The 25,000-nt window shown below is 41.6% G+C and overlaps 2 protein-coding genes across 3 annotated transcripts in view; one reads left to right on the top strand and one right to left on the bottom strand.

Moving 5' to 3' along the window:
- The first annotated feature begins 1,419 nt into the window (after window positions 1–1,419).
- On the top strand, window positions 1,420–16,093 carry PROZ (protein Z, vitamin K dependent plasma glycoprotein). Its single transcript, XM_066619727.1, has 8 exons — window positions 1,420–1,495; window positions 4,187–4,350; window positions 5,195–5,219; window positions 8,223–8,336; window positions 10,140–10,271; window positions 12,147–12,232; window positions 12,774–12,888; window positions 14,069–16,093. The coding sequence occupies exons 1-8, from the start codon at window positions 1,420–1,422 to the stop codon at window positions 14,581–14,583; spliced, it is 1,227 nt and encodes a 408-aa protein (XP_066475824.1). The 3' UTR covers window positions 14,584–16,093.
- The window catches only part of PCID2 (PCI domain containing 2), a 22,702-nt gene continuing 12,457 nt past the window's right edge, over window positions 14,756–25,000 (bottom strand). For both annotated transcript variants that reach the window (XM_066619726.1, XM_066619725.1), the window contains exons 8-15: window positions 24,118–24,221; window positions 21,989–22,064; window positions 21,751–21,892; window positions 20,301–20,401; window positions 19,481–19,554; window positions 18,813–18,938; window positions 17,379–17,502; window positions 14,756–16,100 (exon numbers count right to left, since the gene is read on the bottom strand). In XM_066619726.1, coding sequence (XP_066475823.1) covers window positions 16,011–16,100; window positions 17,379–17,502; window positions 18,813–18,938; window positions 19,481–19,554; window positions 20,301–20,401; window positions 21,751–21,892; window positions 21,989–22,064; window positions 24,118–24,221 — 837 coding nt within the window. In that variant the 3' untranslated portion in view covers window positions 14,756–16,010. The remainder of the gene's footprint in view (window positions 16,101–17,378; window positions 17,503–18,812; window positions 18,939–19,480; window positions 19,555–20,300; window positions 20,402–21,750; window positions 21,893–21,988; window positions 22,065–24,117; window positions 24,222–25,000) is intronic.

The raw sequence follows: 25,000 nt of genomic DNA, 5'->3' as shown, positions 1-25,000 counted from the left end.
AGGGCATCCTGGGGTGGGTGTCACCCGGTGCAGTGGTTTCCTGCAGGAGCTCTGTTTTGGAAGTCCAAGGATGACATAATGAAGTAATCGCATCTTCCCCAGCCTTCTAGACTATCACATTGCTTTTAATGTGAAATGCCTGCTCCAGGGCCACTTCCTTTTGGTGATCTTCGGCCCTTTTCGAGCCCAGTCGCTTTGTGTTCTCACTGGCACAATTGTCACTAAGAGCACAAGGCAGCTGGGTCTGGAGTAGGATGAAAATTGCCAAATGGAGGCTCTGGCGGTGTGGACCCACTCCTTAGGGTGATATGAGGTGCAGCCCACACCAGTCACACCCCTGTTGTGGCCTCTGCAGGGTAAACTGCCTGGTGCTTTCAGTGTCCAGGACAGTGAGTCACATTGTAGTGCAACTGTGGCAGGCTTAGCCAGGGGAAGGGAAGAGAGCAGTAAAACAATTAAGTTAACAGGCTTCGTGGTAGTGAAACATAAATCTTATGTAACTCGAAGTACTGTACAGTCCTATGCGGGTGCTGACATCAAGTGGTGACACATTTATAAAGCCGCAAATAAGACATGATTCAAAACCACAATAGCTAACCAAATGTGTTACACAGCTGAGGGACTCAGTTTGTGTAGATTGAAAATTGTATCCTCCATTCTCTACAGGATTAAAACTGAATTGCATATAGACATTTCTAATAGATTGCTTTCATCAAAAAATGCATGTTAATGAACTATTTATTTATGCATAAATTTATTTTACATTTTAAATGTATTTTATTTTAATGTAATTATTAATTTTATGTATATAAATGTAATGTAATTTATGTAATGTAATTATTTTAAATGTATTATACATTTATACATTTATGAAGCATGTTGCAGATCACACCTAACCCCCACCCCCAGCTTACCTATCAGTGTAGACAAATAATTTTTTTAAATTTGTTATATATATTTTAATGTGATTAGGCACAAACCTATGTGAATAAGGGTGTAATCCTAACCAACTTTCCAGCACAGAGGTAAGGGCAATGCTACTCCAAGGAAAGGGAAAAACATTCTCTAACCTTGAGGAGGCCTCCATGACTGCCTCCCTACTGCAGGATGCAGCACATGCCCCATTGGCACAGCTGTGTCAGTGCTGGAAAGCTGGTGAGAATTTGGGCCTTAGCTATGTTATTAGCCTGATGTCAGGCCAGATGGTGCATGAAATAGGTTACAACATAGAATATCAGCCATTAGGCAATTTTAAAGCCTGAAGTTTCTCTTCAGCTATGTGTATTTACTTCAGGTTTCAATGACATGTTCTAGTTTTTGAGTAACTATGGGTTCCTGAACTTTAAACTTTACTCATTTAGTGACTTTACCAAAGAGCAACCACTATGCAATCAAATTACAGCTAACAAATCCAGGAAAATGAAAATGGGAACACACCTCTGGGCCAGATGGTTTCTCTTGTTTGTATTCATTTTTCATCAGGCAGAACTTACAGGTAGGATCCCTTATTCACTACAATATTAATTTGACTTTATGGTAATTTTCCAAAAACAAATGAGAACATGGGGCACTTGCCATTTAAGCCATTTCTGCCCAACGTTGCATATATGCAAGAGGGATCAAATGTGTATTCCTGTGGGCTGGGCAGAAATGGTTTTAATCTGTACCCTTTTAATAGACGGAGGGCCCAATCCTATCCAACTTTCCAACACCAATGTAGCTGCAATGCAGCCCCGAGGTAAAAGAACAAACTTTCCCTTATGTTGAGGAGGTCTCCGTGACTGCCTCCCCATAAGATGCAGTATACGCCCCATTAGCACGGCTGGATCGGCACTGGAAATTTGAATAGGACTGGGCCCAAAGACACTTTAGTTTTTGATTAAAACTAATTTTAATCAAAGAATACTCACAGGCTAAGTGCCACAGAACTATTTAAAACCTACCAAGATAACAAACGAATAGCATATACGTGGTAAGATTATTATTTATGTTAGACTGTATGCATTTTGTACAGAGCCTAATTCTTTAGCTGTTGATAATAAATATTACTGACAGGAAACACATCCTGTCATTTTCAACTGAAATTACCTCCAGGATCAGTGCAGTTTTCGATCAGTGCAGAAACTTCAGTTTTAAATATATTTCCTTGATAGTCACATTGATCTCTTGATTGGACCAGAAAGGTGTCTTCTGAAACAGGTGATTTGCCATTTGTATAAGATGCATTGATGGTATACTGACACACAGACTGGTACAGTTTGGAAAAACTGGTTGCAATCACCCAACAATTTTGTGAGATAAGTAATTTCCTCATACACTGAATGGTGAGCTTGATGGGTAAGGAAGCAATCAAATTGCCACTTTGATACCTATGTATTCAAAGGCTTTTTAAAATTGCGGGCTGATTTACGCAGTGCATAGCTCCTTGCTGGAGTAGGCAGGAGGAAATATACATTGTACAATGTTGAGGGTTATAGCTTCAGGATTAATCCTTGAGCATTAGAAATTTGTTGTTGCATTTTCTCCAGCAGTGATTAGAACTCCTTAATTTGGTCCGTATGCAATGAGACGGTACAATACATGCAGTTATACTTATATTAAAACAATAGTGAATTAACATGAATCAAAGATTTAGCTGGTGACTTCAGCATGTGAAATCAGTCACTATCTCCTTGATCTCCCTGCCTCCTGGATTTCCTGAGTCTCGCAGTCTCCTCATATCTCCACGCTCCTTTTCTTATACCTAAGGCTGTGTGAGGCATTAGGTAGATTTGGTAAATTGGGAAGGGGATTAGGTAAATCCCCTTCCCTCAGCCACCCTGTTATGGGGTTCCCTGGCATTCCTTTGCATTCAGCTTTGGTTCCTAGTCTTCACTGCTTGCTATCCAGACAGCTGCCATGGTCTTGCAGGCACTTGTTAGTTTTTAGCTCTCTCTCTCTCTCTCTCTCTCTCTCTCACACACACACACACATACACACACACACACACACACTCTTAATTCTTTAAGAAATGTTACATGTCCCTTAGTAGTGGATATGACCATCCTTCTGTGAGCACTTCCACCTGCTTGGTCAGATAGATAGAAGGGAGCTGCAACAGGATTCAGGTATCTTGTTGCCTTGTGTGCTCCCAGAGGCATCTGGTGGGCCACTGTGAGATAGCAGAAGCTGGACTATGTACAGGAATATGTAAAGAGTAGATTTCTGTTTGCCCATCTCACTCCAGCTCCAGGGGTGTAAACAAAGAGCAGGGGGGTGGGGGGCATACAGCAAGAACAGTGGAATTATCAACAGGAGTACTCAGGGGCTACCTTTGATGTTTGTTTTTTTAAAGGACCTAGCTAAGAAGAAGCATCTTCTTCAGCAGGAGACAAATTGAGGCATTTGCCTAGAAGCAGATGTTAGTAGCTAGGCCGCTGTCTTTCCCAAGATCTACTTGAGAGACACTATGTATCTCATATGACATTGAGAGTACGATTCTAATCAAATTTACCTAAGAGTAAATTTGAGTGCACACAGTGCAATTTAATTCAGAGTATACCTACATAGCAATAGTGCAATTTAATTCAGAGTATACCTACATAGGCTAGCACTGTATTGTACCTTTTATATTTATTTGGGATATTGTGTAATTCCTTTTTCAATTTTTTTTGCATTTGTTTTGAAAGTATTGCAACCTGTTTCAGGAGTCTGAGGTGAAATGAACTAGATCTTTAAATGAAGTATAACATGTTTAAAAGCAGAAATAAGTGGTAGGAGAATCAAACAATAATGAAGTAACTGAACTTTGATTTTTTTTTTTGTTATAGTTTTAATGAGGCATGGTTATGAGGAGATGTCACAATGAGTTCCTTTATTTTTAAATCTACTGCCACAGGACTGCTTGGCTCACTTGTACTATAGTGCACTGATCCATTGGTAGGAACAGAAGGTCCATGAACCTCTCCACCATAACCTCATCCAACACTTCCTTCCAGTGCAAGTTATATAGGCCTCCTGTTCCTAGTAATGTTGTGGCATGCTGCAATGCACACAATCCAAGTTGGGGAAAAACAGGGCTCTACTGAACTGATCCTCATGCTGCTCCATCTGCACAAATGTGTGCACATTTGGATGGAGTGCGCTTAGTCTCTTTTCAGAAACAAATCTAATTTTTCACTCATTTTCCTTATGTCCTGCTTTTCAGTGTTTTTATCAGCCAATGATGCACATAAAGTTATTGCAAGAACAAAGCGTGCCCCTTTCATGCTTTTTGAGGAGATCCTCCAAGGTAATTTGGAAAGAGAATGCCTTGAAGAAAGGTGTTCATATGAAGAGGCAAGAGAAGTCTTTGAAAACAACAGGGAAACGGTATGTATTCTTGTCCATTTTTTCCTTAAGGACAGCTCGATTCACATATCAATAAGTGCATCACATAGTATTTAAATCAACTTATGGTCCAATCATAAGACTTGTGGACAACAATAAATGCTTAAGATGCAGTTTCTCTTGCATTAGGGCAAAATCATAAACCATGAAATTATATCTGATTTGCATTCAAGAGACGTTATTCTTTGGCTTAGAGTTCCTGTCCTTCAAAACCAGTTCTTGGGCTAGATGCCTCCAAGGTGCAGAGAAGTCCACTCAGACCTATGCCTGCAAAATTGCTGGCGCAAGTCTGCATGGACCTGGGCCATGAGATTGGGTTCACAAAGCAGGGTTAAAATTTGGCAGCTACTGCCGCAGCCAATTAACTCACCCCCTTCCCAGACCCAATCCACCCTTCTCCCTGCTCTATCAGCACCCCATTCTGCACTCTCCCTCCCCATCCCACATCCCTCACCAACCTACCTTAATTGACAGGCCTCCTTGGAACCACTTCCATGCGCCAGGCTGCTCCAACCTTGCTGCTGGCATTCTGGAAGCACCCAGCTCCACATGCTTTTGTAAGGCCATTTGTGATGGCCAGAAAGTGCACCCCGCTGCCAGAACACCTGGTGGGGGGAGTAGGATTTGACTATCAGAATGTGTGCCTTGCTGATGAATCAAATGTTAAGGAGCTACAAAAATTTTTGCAAATGTGTACGCCTTTTATCGAAGGTCCACTTCCTTTCAGTTTGATGTTTTTATTGCTTACTATCTAGTTGAATATGTTCTAGTAAACATTTTTATCAAACCATAAAAACCAAATGGTTAAAATATTTTTTTTTCCTAGGATAAGTTTTGGAATGGCTATTTTGGTAAGTAGACTTGAAGTGAACTTACTCAAAATTGTAGTTGGACATCTGTAGTATGTTTAAAATGGTAATATTTATAAGCATAGTTTAATTATTCCAAAAGAACTCCAGCAACACATATTATTATTAATAATATAATGTTTCAGTCACTGATTTGTTTTGTGTCCGTTGAGGCAGGAAAGAAATGAAAGCAGCAATAGGGAAGTAAAATGATTTCAACAAACATGGTTAGTAAATTTCCTCCAGCCGTCATCCCTTCAGGACCTGCCTCTTTTGAATCAAATAAAACAAATAAAACCAGAAAAGACTGTACAATCACCCAGTCACCCTGCAGACTTGCATAGAGTTCCAATATATGTAAAAACTGGGAAATTTATTTGGGAAGGGCTATCCTTAAGCAATTTGTACTTTTTGCATAGTTTTTAGATTATTAAGTCTAACATTTCCTTAAACATAACCCATTTCCTGCTATTTATTTCAAGAAAAACAGCTTGCACGCATTTACAATACTTAAATCTATGCTAAGAAACTCCAGAATTTTCATTCTCTTTAAGAGAAATTCCCTTTCTTTCACCTTTTTTTATTACCTCAGAGAAGCAAGTTACTTGAGACTGAAGTATTTTCTTTAGAAAAATACCTGGCTGTTCAGAGAGATCTTGCCTGAAGACACAGCTGGCCTTAGGGTAATGTGGCCTATGTTGTGACATTGGGTCCTGCTTTTTGGGGGGGGGGGCTCACTGGGGCAGTGGGTGAATCATGCACTGCTGCAGCCAGCATCTGGCAGCCTGGGAGGGCAGCATGGTGAGTGGAACGTAAGCTTGTTTGCCCTGTCCTGGGACTGTTTGGCCTGAAATGGTCCTCCTAGAAGTAGTTGGTGGTCAGTTGTGGACCTACCATTGGGTTCTTGGGTCGCACAAGGCTCTGTGAGCTTCAAGTGAGTTGGGGGGGTGGATTTGCACGCAGGCGCAGTGGCAGCCTGGGGTGGCGCCATCGTGGACCTTTGCCCCGGGGTGTGGGGCTGGGGAGGTCTGCTGCTGTTGGCAGTGATGTTATGTCACCACCAACTATTTCCGGGTGCCATGCTTTGCTTGCATTACCATAATTACCCCTGCTAATTGGGTAAGAGGCATTTTTTCAAGTGGGTGCTCCTCTTTTTAGCAGGGGGAGAGTAACTACCCACCTCACTCCAGCAGTGTCTTTTCTAGTGGCTGCCTGCTGGTGTTCTTTTTGCATCTTTTTAGATTGTGAGCCCTTTTGGGACAGGGAGCCATTAGTTACTGGATTTTTCTCTGTAAACCGCTTTGTGAACTTTTAGTTGAAAAGTGGTATATAAATACTGTTAATAATAATAAATAATAATACCATAAGCCTCTGGCTCACCAGAACTGCTGTTACTGCAACTGCCTGGTGAGTGGGGGCTGGGGGGGAGCACGCAAAGCGCCCTGCATTGGGCCCGCTAGTCCTGAGGCCAGCTCTGCCTAAAGATTAGGCTAATCTGTGGTCAGGTCTGTTTGAATTTTTTTGTTGTTGAAGGTGTATTTTTAAATAATTTATTTTATATATTTATTTTTTTTAATGTATACTGTTGAATTTCTTTAAGAAGAAAAGGCCAAGGATACAAAAATCTATCTTAATCAGTGTACATCATGATAATTTGGCAATCATCCCTTGAAAGTACTATTCTGCATGGTAGACATACCACACTATATTGTCCAAGGTTTATATTTTATTGTTGGCAACCTTCAGTCTCGAAAGACTATGGCATCGCGCTCTGAATGGTGGTTCTGGAACAGCGTCTAGTGTGGCTGAAAAGGCCAATTCAGGAGTGACAATCCCTTCCACACTGGGAGCAAGTGCAGTCTGTCCCTGGTCTGTCTTCCTGGCTATGGGCCTTCTTTCTTTGCCTCAGTCTGTTGGCCAAGTGTCTCTTCAAACTGGGAAAGGCCATGCTGCACAGCCTGCCTCCAAGCGGGCCGCTCAGAGGCCAGGGTTTCCCACTTGTTGAGGTCCACTCCTAAGGCCTTCAGATCCCTCTTGCAGACGTCCTTGTATCGCAGCTGTGGTCTACCTGTAGGGTGCTTTCCTTGCACAAGTTCTCCATAGAGGAGATCCTTTGGGATCCGGCCATCATCCGGCCATCATCATCATTTTCTTCGCTGTCCAGGGTTTAATGTACATTAATTTCATTAAAATATATTGAATTGCATCAGACAGAAATACAAACATAAATTTCAACAAATCTAATCTCATTCAAGGGTCAAATCCTGCTATTAACATGAGTTTGACAATGGACTGACTGATCATAGAAATAGAATTTTGATTTTATTCTGACTGATTCTAGAAATAAAATTTGTTCCACAACCGCAAATCAAGTCATGCAAACTTGTATGAAAAGGTTGTCATTGAAATTGATGTTGGGGTGCCCCCTTTCCCACACAGATAGGCTCTTAATTAGGCTTGGGAAAAGGAACTATTCCCCCCCCCCCCAAAAAAAAACAACTTGGAAAATAGTTCAGTTTATTCTAAGCTAAATTGAATCTCTCTGGCTTCTAACATACTGCTTTATTTGGGAAGCAGGAGCACTGGTAAGTATAGTCTGTTAGTAGCTCTGGGAAATTTAGTTTTCCCATACTCCTGGCACTTGACCCACAGCTGCAGTGGCTTGCCAGATGTTAAGGGAGAAGGGAACAAGGTAGAAGAGACCTTACTTAAGGCAGAATGGAGGTAGGTAGATGAAGGGAAGTGGGGCGGTGACTTCATCTCTGGCTCAGATTAGCTCTTTCAACTGTAATGTTTGCCAAAAGTCACCAAGATTCACATTCTAAACCATGGATTAGAAAGTTTGGCCACATTGCTAACCGAATTCAATTGCATTTTTTTTTCTAATTTAAAAGCAATAAAAGCAAAATTTTAGCTAGTAGTTTACTCACAAACAGAAAGGCATGGGAAGAGGTCCAGAAGACCTTGTGTTCACACTGTCTAAAAGTACGTGTTATTTTCCTTCAGGTGGAATGCAGTGTTCCTCAAGCCCCTGCCTGCATAATGGTGTGTGCAAGGACACGATTCGCAGTTACACATGCAGTTGTGCAGATGACTATGTAGGAAACAATTGTGCTTCAGGTAACAGACAACATTTTCTTTATGTATAGGCATTTGTTACATCATTTCCTAGCTGACTTAACAGAATACACTGTAAATTCCACTTTGAAACGTAAGAATAGCCATGCTGTAAGAAACCAACTTAACTTTCTGTCCTTCAGCAACAGCAGTCTAGAGAGGCCACAGGAAGTTCACAAGTGGGGTGTAATAGCACTAGAGGTCTCTCCAGGGTCCTGAACACAGGTATACAGTTTCTGGGGAAGGAGGCAATTATTTTTTATAGTATATGACACATTGCAAAAACTACTTCTATTTGTTTTAAATCTGATGCCAACGCCAACTACTTATTACAGTGTATAGTTTTGATGCTTTAATTCAAATTCAGTACCCTAGATAGCCTGAAAATTGCACCGATCTGCAAATCATTGAATACGTCTGCTTTTCTATGGATTATTGCAGTGGTTTGCAAACTTTTAGCACCGGGACCCTCTTTTTAGAATGAGAATCCTTCAGATCCCACCAGAAATGATGTCATGACCAGAAGTGACATCATCAAGCAGAAAATTTTTTAACTATCCTAGGCTCCAATCCTACCCACACTTACCCAGGAGTACGTTCCATTTACTGTCATTGTTAAAAGCATATACATAGTAGCCTGTTAAAAGTACAGATCTGTCACATTTCCCCAAATGCAGTCACATTCCATGGGAGTATCAAGTCTAACATATTAAAATATTGAAATGAATGGGGACCCACCTGAAATTGGTTTGTGACGCACCTAGTGGTCCCAACCTACAGTTTGAGAAACACTGCCTGCATTTTCTATGCATTATGTCTGCATTCTATAAATTTAGAATCTTTACTTCCACTCCAGCAAGTGAGTACTGTTGCTAGACTTGGAGCTTTCCCCATTGTTGGGGAATCACAGCTCTTTTCCATAGCCAAGGGACTGTACAGCAGGACTCTGAGCCTCCATCTTTGCTAAGACTGATTACAAAGAATTATTATTGGGTGCTGCAGGTGGTAGCGGGGCTCCTGGAAAGATTAGGCTGGGCCCAGTACCTGTCCAAATTAGACTTGACCAAGGGCTACTGGCAGATCCCCCTGACAAAACCATCATGCGAGAAAACGGCCTTTGCCACCCCCAGGGTCTCTTCCAGTTCACCTGTATGCCCTTTAGGCTGCACGGGGTGGCAGCCACCTTCCAAAGGCTGATGGACAGATTTTTGCAAGAACACGGCCAATATGCTGCCGCTTATACACTTCATTGTGTATAGCGGCACATGGGAACAGCATGTAAAAGACTTGACAGCAGTCCTAATCGCCCTAAGGCAAGCCTGACTTACTGCCAACCCGGCGAAATGCGCTGTGGGCCTGATGCAAATACAATATTTAGGCCACATGGTGGGAGGAGGTGAAGTTCGGCCGGTCATGGGCAAAGTGTAGGTCCTACAAGCCCAGGCCCCTCCCAAAAACAAGAAGGAGGTGCAACACTTCCTGGAACTCTCGGGGTACTATAGGACCTTCATCCCGGGGTATGCCACTCTAGCCGCTCCCTTAACTGAGTTGACCAGAGGGGGGGGCGGGGTGGTAAGTTTGAATGGATGCCCAGTTGCGAACAGGCGTTCCAAGAGATCAAGGTGGCTCTCTGTGCCGAGCCAGTCCTCAGGGCGCCAGCCTTTTAGATGACAGAAAAAAATAGTAAGCATTTTAAAAAGCATTAGAGAAACATGGTGTGTATTAATTTGTGCAAAGCAATTTCTATGTAATGCTATTTATATTTTTAACACTTGTCTTTTGTCCAAAATGTGTAATGCTATGTAGCTAAAAACGAGTGCAGTCATGAAATGAATGAGGGTTGTCAACACTTCTGCTATCCAGAACAGAAGTCCTACCGCTGCTCATGTGCACAAGGCTATGATCTTGGGCAAGACAAGAAAGCATGCATTCCGAAAGGTAAATAATATTAAAACCCATTTCTGCCCAGCCTACAGTGGATATATTTTATCCCTATTGCTTACATGCAGCGTTGAGATATAGCATGTTTGCACTGCTGAAACAGAGATGCCTGCGTTGGCTCGGTCATGTCGTGAGAATGGATGATGGCCGGATCCCAAAAGATCTCCTCTATGGTGAACTCGTGCAAGGAAAGCGCCCTACAGGTAGACCACAGCTGCGATACAAGGACATCTGCAAGAGGGATCTGAAGGCCTTAGGAGTGGACCTCAACAGGTGGGAAACCCTGGCCTCTAAGCAGCCCGCTTGGAGGCACGCTGTGCAACATGGCCTTTCCCAGTTTGAAGAGACACTTGGCCAACAGTCTGAGGCAAAGAAGCAAAGAAGGAAGACCCATAGCCAGGGAGACAGACTAGGGACAGACTGCACTTACTCCCGGTGTGGAAGGGACTGTCATTCCCGAATCAGCCTTTTCAGCCACACTAGACGCTGTTCCAGAACCACCATTCAGAGCGCGATACCAGAGTCTTTCAAGACTGAAGGTTGCCAACAGGAGGAGGAGACGACATGCAGCGTTGAGATATGGCTAAACAAATGAAGGAAGGCCAGTGTTAATTTAGTTGAGGATGCTATGGTGTAGTAGTTAGGAAAATGAGCTATGATCCAAAAAAGACCCTAGTTTACCACTGATGAACTCAGATTGTGCCCTTAGGGAACCCTCTGTTCCTCTTAGGATCACAGATACAAGTTGTGCAAGCCCTATAAATGCTTTGTTGTAAGCAATATGTTTGTCATGGACAGAATGTATGCAGAAGCGGGACCTGCATTTTGCAAAAATCCTTTAATGAATGTCTGAGTGTATAATATATTCTGCCCACATTAGGCTTTGCCCCTGCCATATGGAGCTCCACTGGTAGAGGGTGGATTATTAGCTATTAGGAATAAGTAGCAGATTGTATTCCCAGCAGCTGTCTTCATGTTTAACGTTTTTTCCTCATAGGAGTAAATAGCAGCTATCATCTTATATCATCTTATCATCTTATCTAGGAGATACTATATATGTGTGTGGAGGTGTGTGGATAACTTTGCTCTTAATGACCCCAAGCATCAATATTCCTGACTGCAGAGCAGCATACAGTATTTGAATTTGTCTCCAAGAAGAAAATAGAAGCCAGGGAAAATGTAGTCGGCAGCTAGCTGCATAGTTTCATCCCTTTACCTGCATATTCCCACCCTGGGTTTCCTGCTACAACTTTTCAGTTGAAACCTGGATAATTGACTTTTAAATGTCCTGACTTGCAATAGGTATTCATTATGGTGAATGATGCAAATAGGGGCCATTTTCCCTTTTCTGCCCACAATTGTCCTTAATTAGCAATATTGTACTCTGTTGTCCAAAGTTGGCACCCACCACAATGATAGCACATGTGGAAGGATCTTTCTGGTACAATGTCCCAAGTGACTACTTATATTTATCATTGTAGAAGCAAAGTAGCACATGACCTGATCCTCCATTACAAGATGCTGTTTCGAAGGACCAGAAAAAAAGGCACTGAAGGCAACATTAGCCATGCGTTGAAAGTGCTGAACTTGGTCCATAGACATGAACATAGCATTGCTCACTTCATTTGTGCTGGATGTATAAAATAAGCAATGCAGAATTATGAAAGGTTCAAGTTCAAAAAATCTTACAAAACTGCCCAGCACTGCAATAAAACTGCAGTGAATGGGGGGGAAAAAACCAAATATTTTCAATGCCTAAGAGTCTGCCTTTGTTTTATGTGTTTTGAATAAAATTGTTCTCCATAATCCAAACTAATGAAATCATCATTTCTGGACATCTCATTAATATTCTGTGTACGTTTTTATTGTTAGATCAGTGTGCATGTGGCAGATTTGATGACTACTCACCACTGGAGCTGAATGCAACTGAGAATATTCACAGAGGATTCCCTTGGGAGGTATTTCAAAAGAGTGACATTATAAATGTTGAGCACTCTGCGTTGGCTGAAGCAGGTTGCTTTCCTGAACACTGCAAGTAGAGGACATCCATGTTCTAGCTATTTAAAACTCTACTGCCTCAGTTATAAGATACTGTGATACTAATTTTAGTATCTTTCTAGAACATTTCTATATATGCATTTCATAGATTCCACAATTATTTACATCTACCATTAGGAAGATACTCTGCCCTTCCATTATCTCTATTAACCTGACCTTCTTTCTTTTTCACATAAGCATAACTCATACTTAAGTCTTTGTTCACTTCAAAAGATATCCAAAATGTTTCTGATCTGACTCAATAAACCTGCAGTTTACAAAGACTACAGTTACTCTGAAACAATGGTTGGTTGGCAACCTTCAGTCTCGAAAGACTCCGAAACAAGGATCTTCTGTAAAGGGGTGCTCCAGGAAACTATGTTAGGAACAGCACAAGAAGCTGTCATGTGGATGTTAGATTCTTAAAGAGCAACCTAAACCTCGGTCTGTTTTGCTTTCAAGGTCTTGCTCATAAGCTCAGAGGGAAAAGAACTGTGTGGTGGAATTTTGCTGAAAAGGAATTTTGTATTGACTACAGCTGAATGTGTGCTGCAGACTCCGACAACTGCTATAATAGGTAGGTTGAACCAAATGGCTGTTTCTCTCAGTCTGGGAATTTTTAAAGCTCCAAATGCTCACAGATGCTCACAATTTCTATCTGACAAGAGAAAGCTGTACAATAGAAATAAAGACATGTTTTCTCTAACCAGGAGGGAATGTATAGCAACTAACACCATTAGGCCCAATCATCTCATCTTATTTCCTGTACAATCCCTTTTTATTATGTGTATACCAGTACCACTCTCCATTTCACAGTAGGATTTACATAGAAACTTCTGAATATGGCAACCTCTGTGTTATAGGCAATTGTAATAGATAACAAAAACAATACACATGCCATGGTGCTCACACATTATTCAGGGTTAGACTCTTTCTCACCAATTTCTTATACCTGCAAGAATTTCATAGTTGTTTGTAACACTGCTATCCCTACAAACCTCTGCCTAAATCAGAATGGCCTCCGTAGTGTGTTTTTAAATGTTTTTATCTGCTATGTATTAATATTTTTAAAATCTGGTTTTTTAATATGTTGTTAGCCACCCTGGGTCCCGTTAGGGAGAAGGGCGGGATAAAAATAAAGTTTTATTATTATTATTTTATGAATGCAAGGAAGTCTTGATCAACATTAGAGTTAAGGTTGAAGCCTTCCCAATGCACATACATGTACTCAGTATGTACATATTTAAAGCTGGTTAAATGGATTACCTCCTATTTCCTAATGAAAGTACTCACCAACTGTGAAAATTGACCTTGGTGACCTGCCTGCAGGCCATGTTGCAAACATGGTCAACATGGTGTAAGGCTGGTGTACAACTATGCTTGTATGACATTGCAACATTGGTTGTCCCTTATTCAACTGAACAGTGACAGTGGGACACTTCTCATTTAGTATGGCTTGATTTGGCAAAAGGAAATTCCAAACGGCAGGGAACAAGACACTAAAGCAAGTTTATACTCTTGAATACCTTAAAGCTCCATACAAACAGTTTTTCTCACCAAAAAAGGGTCTTGCATCAGTCCAGACAAGTGTTGGAAAAACTAATATTAATTTACACTGAGTGTTAATATCTAAGGCCTGCTACACAATTTAATACAGAGATAATTCTACTCCATGGCATTTACAGGGCAGTGTTTGTTACAATTAGTGTGATCACATCAAAACAAAACCACCAATGAATACCTTATTACCTCAACAGGAAATGGGCTGCAAGGTGCTAGACAAGTAATAGAGGTGAAACATGTAAACAACCACATCCTCTACGATAGCTCCACTGGCGAAAACAACCTGGTGCTACTAGAACTCACACTGCATATTGACTGCAACAGCTACCAATTACCTATATGTATTCCGGAGAGGGATTTTGCAGAGCATGTATTGATTTCAGAACTAGTAGCCACACTCAGTGGCTGGAAAATGGATGGAAACCAATCAATTGATTCACTAACCAGGTTGCATGTTTCATACCTTCATGAAGAGGAATGCAAACAGGCGCTCAACAGAAGTCTGATCACCAGGCAATTCTGTGGATACAGTAATGAGACAGTGGGTGAGCCACTGGCTGGAGGAAGTTTTAGTGCTGTTGAGTATAAAGGAACTTGGTTTCTGACTGGTGTTTTAGAACCATGGGCAACAGAAGCAACTAAGTGGAAGACATTTATCTTCACCAAGACTTCAAGATATATGATGTGGTTCAAACAAATAATGAAGTAATCAAATCCTGCCACAAAGTTAGCTGTAGCTTAGCAAAGTCCAGCATGTGTAGCCAAGCACAAGGTCACTGTTGCACATATTATACAGCATACTTCACATACATAATATCTGGAAATAGTATACTTCACTGTTAACCAAGAGAACAGGCAGCAAAGCAAAAACGCAAAAAAAGTTTAAAATGCAATTTTAACAGAGTTCAACTTTATTTACATGATACTGTAATTGTATTTTCACAAAATTGTATAGACTTTAAAAAATGTATTCAAAAATGTCATTTCCCCTTCCATTTAGGGTCAGCCCATCCATAAGGCCAACTCAGGCAGCAGCTTAGCAGGCAGACACCTACCCACTTTCATTTATCTACTTGCCCCCACTGGATTGGAAAAGGAAGAGGGGGTGGAGCAGAAGAGGAAATGCAGAGGAAAGGGTAGACTAGAACATATCTATACTTCACCCCTCTCTTTTTCCAGGCCAGGGAGTGAGAGGAACAGAGGCAGGCACATCATCAAGTATGGGGTTGGCAGCATTTAGCACATCTCCCCCAGCAGTGAAATTCCTCTATTTAGTATGCCCATGTGATGACATTTCATCCCTCAGGATGGCCTAACTAGCCCTTTCCTGGGGCATCTCCATAGCTGCTATCAATGGTGGCCTCGTGGCCCTGCAAGAATGCCATGTTAAATCTTATACTTATACATGTTTCTACTTATGACAAAAATGTTTCTCTTAACATAGGGATGATCATATTTATTTGTGATGATACTATGTGTATTTTATACTATGTGTACTGTAGGAAAAAGGAACACTTAAAAAACACGATGGATCCAAGAACAGATCTGGACTGCAATGCAAACAATCCATGCAAACTCACTCTATAGATTTGAAATATTCAAGTATTGTAGTTATTGGATTAAAAAAATTTAAAAGGCTGAACAAAGATCCCAAACAGCTGTGTAGGTCTTTAAAAAAAGAGACACCAAACTTGCATAAAGTGAGCAACCTCACTAAAGGCTTCCTGCATAGATTTAGATCTATCTATAAACATACAGTTTGCCTTTGATTATTGTTTTCTGTTCTTTACATAATGTTTGGAAACAACTAACATAGGATTAACATTTATTGTTCTTTATGAAATAGTTTGGTAACACAAATGTACAGAGATGAATACAAATTACATTTTTAAAAAGCACGTTTTGAGCAAACATTTAGCACAATGGAATCAACAGAAGCTATAAAATATTTTTAAGGTGCTGTATAATGTTTGCAAGGAGTAATTCCATTTTGTATTGTAACAATATCTTAAAATACAGATGAGTACTCCAACAGATCTGGGCGACATTTATGTGTAGTTCCAACTTGTGAAAAGAGTCTCTTCAATGAAAAGTTGTGATCTGAAGTAGTGCTTCTTCATCTAGGTCACGGTAGATTCAACAGACAGTTGAAAGTGGAGGGAAGGGGTTCTGTTTGCTGACAACAAGCTTCTGATGCTGGTGCGATATATAACCTTTAATGTGACCCTGTCCCAGACAGAAAACAAACAAACAAAATGTAAAACCATTTTGCTGGTTTTCAGTCATGTGGAGTATGGTCATCATGCAAAAGTCCTCCATAGATCATCATCATTACTACCACCACCACATGTATAAAAGCAATGATACACAGCCTAACCCATACGATTAAGATTGTGAATACTCATCTGCTTATATGGCCAGCACTACCCTGCTTGTAATACTGGCTCAATTGGCAAAAGCTAAGTAAAAAAAATATACACTTTTTGTTACAAAAGGTCTGCTCAACAAGACCTGCCAAGTTGAAATGTCTGCATAATCTCACACTATATAGGCTCAAGAATAGCAGACTGTTTCCCTCAATTGCAACTCCCACAGAATGGCAATAGCCTGTGTGCCAAAGAGTTTCACCCATTGAATTGTCTTATCTAGGTGCTGCATTTCTATCATAGATGATCCTGCACTGCAGCTTATAGAAATTAAACTAATATAAGCTATTCCAAAAAAACAAGAGCAGACCTATCATTCCTATTTTACAGGAAACTGAGATTGGCAGGCAGAAATATGTTACTAAGGACTCTACAAGAACAGAGGTTTGAGCCAGACCACCTAAAGTTCAAGTTCAACCTCTGTGCAGTGCACATGACTAATACAGATGTGCCCCAGTATTCATGGGAGTTTGGTTCCAACCCCCTCAGATACAGAAACTACAGATTCAAGGGATGCCTGTATGGATAGCAGCCCTCATAGATGTATGGATAGCATATGGATATGTATTGATAGCAGCCCTCAAATATTACGTTTGGTTTATTGCAGAAGTGCTTGCAGTGCAGGTGCTTCTTGTTTAGCAGTCCTGCTTAAGTGAAGAGCTGAATGTGCTGGCACCTAGCACGTTACAGAGAGACCGACAGGAAGCAGGAACTCCTACTACTCACCTAGTGTGCTGGTTGACTGCCTGTATGCTTGGCTCTTCACTTAAGCAAGACTGTGGAACAAGAAACACCCACACTGCAAGTGCTCTACTATAAAACAAAGGTAACGTAATACTGCCCCCAGATCCACAAATAATTGAATCCGTGGATACTGGATCCATGAACACAGGGGACTACCTGTATTTTAACCTTCACAAGCTGTTTGTGTTAAATATACATTAAATGTTTACGTGTATATCTTATGAAGGCATATAATTTCTATGTGTCATTTTGAAATGTGCCTACTAGAACAACCAAAAATGTATTTCTGCAGACTATATTTAGCTATACTATAGTGATAAATTTGAATAGATACCATGTAAATGAGGTTAGCCAGAATGCACTGGACTTCATCAATATCAACATCATTGACTTTCATGAATCTCAGAGCAACCAGAAAGGCATCTAGAGAGAGCTGGTGAGTTTTGAGTAACAAATACCTAAAGGGAAAAAAGGAGATATCTCATTTACTATACCACAGTAGTCTTCAACCTTTTTCATGACATGATCCCAGTACAAAAATAAATAAAGAGGCTGGGGACCCACTGTTGATCCCACCCACTCCCCGACCCATTGCTGTCCACTCCCTGCTCCGTCACCACCCATTTCTTCTCCTTGCTTCTGCAACTTGGCTTTGCATCCTTACTCTCCCCTCTTTGCACCTCTGCACCCCGAAACATTCCTCTCCTTGCCTCTGCAGCTTGTGTTTGCAGCCAGGAGAAGCCCAAGCTGCCAAAGAGAGGAAAGTTTAGCCAGGGATGCAGAGGCTTGGAGAGGAGGGAGTAAGGGTGCAAACCCAAGCTGGAGAGGCAAGGAGAGGAAAATTTAGGGGTGCAAAGGAAAGGGGTGCAAAAGAGACTGAGGGTGGAAAGAAGCTGCAGAGGCAAGGAGAGAGTAAGGGTGAAAACCCAAGCTGAAGAGGTAAGGGGAGGAAAGTTTAGGTTGCAGAGGCAAGGAGTAGAGTGTTAGGGCCCAATCCTATCCAATTTTTCAGTGCTGGTGCAGCTGTGCCAATGGGGTATGCAATGCATCCTGTGGTGGAGAAGCAGTCACAGAGGCCTCCTCAAGATAAGAGAACATTTGTTGGGGCTGAACCGGTGCTGGAAAGTTGGACAGGATTGGGGCCTCAGTCAGCAAAGGCAAACTGCAGAGCCAACAAGAGGAAAGCATATGCAGGAATGCAGAGGCACGGAGAGAGTAAGCTGCAGAGGAGAGAAACTACTTGTTTGATCCACAGTTAGAAAACTGCATATTTGCAGCACTGGCAACATCCCTTACAGTAGCAGTTGCTAAATTCACGACTGCTGCGTAACAAGAAACCAGCTTCCATTCGGACTGGAGCTTACTGTTCTGCACAATGCCGCATGACTTTCAGTGAGATCGGGGACAGGGACGTTCTAGGCAGTCACTTATGTTGCCTGGCGTTCCAGAAGACTGAGCAACAGGACAGCTGGGCAGATGCAACTGCTCAGAGCATCATTGTGCCCTGATCTCATTGAAAGTTGTGTGGTGACACAGCAGAACATAAGCTTCGCTCACAGGGCAGAAGGATTAGTCCAAACCTCGGATCTGGTCCCTGGGTCAGGGTTTGGAAGACCCTGCCTTACAGAACAGGACACCACAGAAAAGAATTACAATTAAGATTTTTCTCCAACACCTTATTGATGTCAACAGAAACTGACATCATAGTCTTAAATGCATATTTATTACAGGCCCCCTTTTCAGATGACATCACAGTTACTCTTCTTACACTTTCTTGAAGAGATTCCTGTAGGTGATGATTTTCAGCTTCTCAAGTATAAGGAAGATACCACAGCGGATGAAGAATGTCTCGTGTTTTGCTAGTGCATCATTCAGTAATAGCAGGTTCCCTTCACTAGAAGAATTAATTAAAACCTTGAAAAAGGTTTATTTCCAACAAAAACACACAGCGTTTCTTTCCACCAGGTAGGTTACACAGGAAACAGGACGGGGGGAGAGGAAGATTTGGCCTGGATTCTTCCCTGTACATTAGTTTTCTATATGCAGGGAAGGTTTTGTTAGTTTTTTTTAATACAGGGAAGTGTTCAAATGTGTATTCCTTCACCTGCAATTTAAAGTGGTGTAATCCAGCAAGAGAGGTATTCTGTCAAGTCAACAGTTGCAATCTCATACATTCAAACCCAGATGCTCCTCCTGCTTTTGAATGGTCAGAGAATCCATTGCCTTGTTAATTCTTCCTTGCATAATCATGCAGATGAACTCGACTTGTGTTTTGCACACACTTGTATACCCAAGCAGCTGGTTATATGGTGACAGCCACATTAATGACTGAACTCTGCTGGATCCCTAATTTATCTACTTTGTAAAAGAAACATTTTTAACTTTTGACTAAAATGAACAGAATTATAAGTTTGCAGTTCAATAAATAAAACCTACCTCACAGCCTGTGTTACTTCTGCGAACTGCATGAGATCATATTTTTTTAAAAGCTGAATCATTGGCATTTGCCCCTGGGAAAAAAATCAATCACTTTTTTTAAAAATGAAAGTATTATAAATATATGAGTAGCTAATAGTCCTATAAAAATAAAATTGCTATTAGTTGGTTGACTGCTTATTGATGCAACCAATTTATTTTCTAGCACTACAGAGGCACCTGTAGCACCAATTACAATTAATTGGCATCTAGCTTGCTTCAAATGTGTGTTTTAGAACATATCCAGGAGTGGGAATGCCCCCAAATCATGTCCCTGTATGGCACAGAACTTGGTTCTGCCATGTGCTACCATCAGCCACAATAGCTTTCTTGGCCAGGAAGTAATTCTCTCTCACAGAACATGGTGACAGGAATAGTGCTGTACTGCATTTGATTAAAGTTTATCACTCAGTTATCTGGCATTACAGTTGGGAGGCTGCCGACTGGTGCTAGGTTAAGGTTAGAATTCTTGTGGCCCCTTCATAATCTGTGTTTCACTAAGCCAAATGCAGCTCATAAGATGTTCAATGAATCACCTGGCTCTGCTTCTGAAGAACTGAAAATGGGTGGGACGGGGACGTGACATGGAGCATGTGACAGAGTATAATGATTGGTTAGTGAATTTTGGTCAGTATGGTGGGTCACAAGATGTACAAGTGTGCCATAATCTATGCTTGTGTTGTGCACCTATATGAACACCTAGGTAAACAAAAGTCCTATTCTCCATATTACAAAGTGCGATGGCAGGATACAGGAAATAATACATTCAGATGCCACTCACCAGTAACATTTTCACTGGCAGCAAATAAATCAAAATCATCCTTTTGTTTTTTTGGCTTGAGCGGTGACAGTGCTCAAAGGCAAAAGAAAGATATTCTTCAGCTACAGACAAAAAGAAGAGGAGCACTATAACAGACAAGCAACAGCACAAACATAACAAAATAGTTTTTACCATAATCACATCAAATACCATAATCACATCAAAACACCTTTTCAAAAGGTCCATGGCTTTGGGTCCTTATTTTACAGTGCCTCCATGACCCATCTATGTACACCAGAAAGAATATTACTGGGCTGCACTGGAGAGGGGTTTGCACAAAGAATCCAGTTTAACAGAAATGCCCTTCGCAGTCACTCACTGTTAAATCTTTAATACTGAATGTTTCTGAGCATCTAAATCAGTATTTGTGAATAGACTGGATTCAGACATACTTCAAAAATAGTACATTACCTAGAGAAAGACCATATTTTTTTAATTGAAATACATTATAAAATGTATTATGAATCTATATTCCTAGGTTCAGTGCAGACACAGCACATAGCCATGGTTAAAGACTATTTTACTTCAACTTCCTCTTCATCTAGGCCTTCACCCATCTCTTTCAATTTTGGTGCTAACTATGGTCAGTTGTATCACTACCATATACAGGTGTGCGTCACTTAACAAAGGACCACATATACAACAGTGGTCAAAGTACAACAAAGAGGCTCTTAATGAGGCCTCTTAGAGCAGTCATAGAGCATAGACTGCCTCTATGAGGCAGTCATAGAGCAGAGTGGCTGTTTATACAACAAAGTGGCTCAATGCAAAGAAGAGGCAATCTATATCAAGTAGCCTCTGCAGCTAGCTATTATCTGGCAGGGAACATCTTTACACAACAGACGCACTAGATTGGGCTGAATGTTCGTTTAATGACCTAATTGCATAACAATGGGGATCAGAGGGTATAACTCTGTTAAGTGATGCACATGTGTAGTATAACCCATGGGTAGTAAACACACTTCTAACCATGGTTACAACAAGCTACCATTAGAAAAAGTGTCAGTACAGATGAAATAGTGACCATGGGTAGCTCTGAAACCAGAACAAAGAAGGCAATACCCACATGAGAGGGAGAAGCATAGAAGGTCAAAGTGCACTCCCACCTTTCAATTATGAGATTGGGCAGACTTAAATAGGCAGATCCTTAATATTATTATTATTATTAACAGTATTTATATACCACATTTCAACAACAAAAGTTCATAAAGCAGGGAACAATATGGATGACTGTGACATGGTTTTAATACTGTGCTTAAGATGGAGTACACTGAGCACTAATAATACATAATATTCCAAGCAGATGTACTATCACAAAATGCTTATATTTTCTGTGTCATGCTACTTTATGAAATATGCTCTGCATAACACTTCCAGAAATGAAGGTAAATCAACATAATACAATACGTACCTTGTTTAAAATCGCTATCAAACATGGCCTTCCGCCCAACATAATATCTGTACGTAACTCTCTGTGACATGGGGTAACTATCTTTAAGATTTGAACTATCAATCGCTCTTATCAGTGGTTTGCACAGATGAAGTTTGTTGATCTGGAATTAACAATATTAGAGAGAAATTAAAAAATACCAAGTATTTTGATTTAGGAATCAATTTAAAAAAGAAGACTTACAAGATTTGAGTCATACCTTAAAATAAATTTTAAACAACTGATTCACCAGAAACAACATGCCCCACTTTTTGGAATCATCGATACCAGCTCGACTGTAATGAAGACAAACATTAGAAATGAATCAAAATCAAACTGCAGTTGAAAGGGGGGAAATTGTTTCAGGCATCTATCTTTAAGGCCTGCTCAGCACTTGATCCACATTTTCAGACAAGTGTTTTTGTGCAACAAAACAGAGCCTAAGCAAAATACTAGCTCAGTGTTAGGAACGTGGCAACTTAATTGAATTATTACAGTACATTATAGTCATTTCAACCCTAATACAGAACTGTGTTAATTATTTGTAAATTTCAAACCTTACAAGATCTGCTTCAACTTACAGAGCCAGCCCTTAAGACAACATGACCCAATCAGCAGTTTTGGAGATATCATTAAAGGGCACAAAATTATCTATTTATACCATTATGAATGTCACCAGTTTACATAGATTTTCCTCAAATTTGCAAACTACAAATTCCTTGTAGTTTTCTCACCCTTGTTATGCTGCTATCAGCAATGGATCCCAAGGATTTCAACCAGAATGGTAGAAGCAGTAGGGAAAGGCTAGCTACCATCACTTCTCAATAAACCTGTAACAGGTACAAGAAGTGAAAAGGCAACTAGTCTGGTAACAGAGGCAGCAACTCTGGATTGTACCACTCACGAGGCCATTTATAGCTGAAAATATTTTTTCCCCTAATTAAATGTTTTAAAATTCATCAAACAGACTGAGAAAGTCTTCCCCTTAATCAATAATGAATACATAGCACTTATATAGTTAAGCGTGGAAAGTGCTTCACATGAATTAATATAGTTTGTACTGCAACCCTGTACAGTAGCCAAGTATTATTATTCTTATGTTACAACTAGAGAGCTGATGCCGAAAGGAAGTGGGCTTGCCTATGGCCATCCTGCAAGTTTGCAAGAGAGAAGCCCCAATTTGCAACTCACAGCCCAATCCTGAGCTGCCCGGGGCATCCAGGCTCAGCGGCACCAAGAAGGGCTGCCACTGGATCCTGCACCTCCCAGGCTACCCAGGTAAGGTAAGCAGCCCCGCAAAGGGGCTACTCACTTTACCGCTGACCTTGGTCGGCGGTAAGGTAAAGGCACTCATGTAGGGCGCGGAGCCCTTCACGAGCGTCTTGTATCCTGCGGAGCAGAGCTCTGAGCAGAGCTCCGCATCCCATCCCTCGCCCAGGCACGCCTCCAGCCTGCCCCCCTCCCTGCATCACACCTCACCGTCACACCTCCCCCTGCCCTCTGTCCACCCCCCACCAGCCTCCCCCTCCCTCCCCGTGCCGCGGCTCAGCAGTCCAGGACACCGCCAAGCCGTAGAAGCTGGGTGGCCACCCTGCGCTAGCCCAGCACCGGCCGGTGCTGAGCTAGCACGGGTGTGAGCCCTCCAGTGAGGCTCGCAAACGTGCCATATGGCATGTTTGCATCAGTGCTTGGCAGTATGGAGTTGTGCCGCTGTGCACAGGATTGGGCTCTCAGTCACTAACAGCCCAATCCTTTTCTTCCCAGTGCTACCAGGTGCAGCGGCAATGAAATGGCTACCACTGCATCCAGCAGGCGCCAGGAAGCCACCAGAGGTCTCTTTGGGAGGAGGGGTTTTTTGTCCCCCTCCCCCCAGGAAAGGTCCAGCTCACAGTAGGCTTCTTCGAATCTGAGCCAGCTACTTTGCTGGAAAAGACTTGAGAAGTTCTGTATCAGGTTTTTCAGGCCAACATGGAGGATAGGAACTGGTGGAGGAGGACTCCACCAGTCCCAATCCCCTCCTGGGCCAGTTCCTCCCCCCACCCTGCCTTACCCTGCCCCAGAACCCAGTGGTTCTCTGCACCACCACCCAGTGGTCTACCACCAACAGCTACACAGTATCTTCCTCCCAGTGCTGGGCCCAGTATCAACTGGCACTGACTCCGCACCAGCGCTCTTTACTCTCCCAGTGCCGTAAATATGCTTTACAGCACATTTATGACACCTAGTTCCAGTGCTAAGTTCCAGCACTACTGGCCCATAGGACTGGACCCTAAATCACTCCAGGTTGGTTATCCATCTGCCTAAAGCTCTAAACAATTTAAGCATATTCAGAGAGGAGCATTTACTCACGTGTCACTGGCACATACTCGAAAACAACTCATAAGGAGTTCTGCTGCTTTTTCCAACATATCACCCACTTTGCCTTTGCCTTTCTTTGCCAGCTGTTGGTCAGCCTATCATGACAAGAGACAACAAACAGACAAAACATGTATACCAATTTATAGGCCTATCATCTTATACCCAACAAGAACAGTATCACTTAAAGAATGGAGCATCTCCATTCTAACATATTAAAATCTCCTCTCCACATAGGCCAAGCCATGCCAACAATAAACATGGGACTAGCCATATAGTCAAAGAGTTGAACATTTTGTCCAGAACAGAAGGCACTTCAACGTGTGTACATCCATTTTCGACCAGCTGCCTCTCTCCTCCAGATTAGTATATCTTGCTCTCATTGCAAACAAGATTCTAATCTGAACCTGGGAGGAGGATCCAATAGTGGATGAACAGACATGTCTCCAGGGGCTCCTGAGAGACAGTCTTGTTTTCCCCCAAAAAACCGCAGGTCTGAAGAGGATCTGAAGATCTTATCAGGAGAGATAAGATCTTTCCACGGTGCAGGCATCTGAGAGTTTGAAAGTCTGACGGGGGGGGCCCTCTCTTCTCGGAAACCTAATAATCAGGGACAGTATTGGGGGGGGGTGCAGCATCTGCAAACAAGCTGCTGGCTCTGTGCTAAGATACCATATGGAAGAAAAAGCATGAAGCGTAAAGTTTAAGTTGGAAATTTAAGATAAGTATGTGTTAATATTGTCCCCAGCTCTGATTGACTGATTTGGCTAAAAGCCCTGAATACACTGGAGGCGTTAATTAGAAACTTTTTAAGGATGTTGAAAGTGCTCTTTATCTTTGTAGTGGAATAACTTGGTCATGGATTATGACTATAAAT

The sequence above is a fragment of the Tiliqua scincoides genome, chromosome 3 (genome assembly GCF_035046505.1).
Source record: "Tiliqua scincoides isolate rTilSci1 chromosome 3, rTilSci1.hap2, whole genome shotgun sequence".
Classification (NCBI taxonomy): domain Eukaryota; kingdom Metazoa; phylum Chordata; class Lepidosauria; order Squamata; family Scincidae; genus Tiliqua; species Tiliqua scincoides.
The sequence above is the reverse complement of the archived record's forward strand: the minus strand, read 5'-3'. Positions and strand labels throughout refer to the sequence as shown.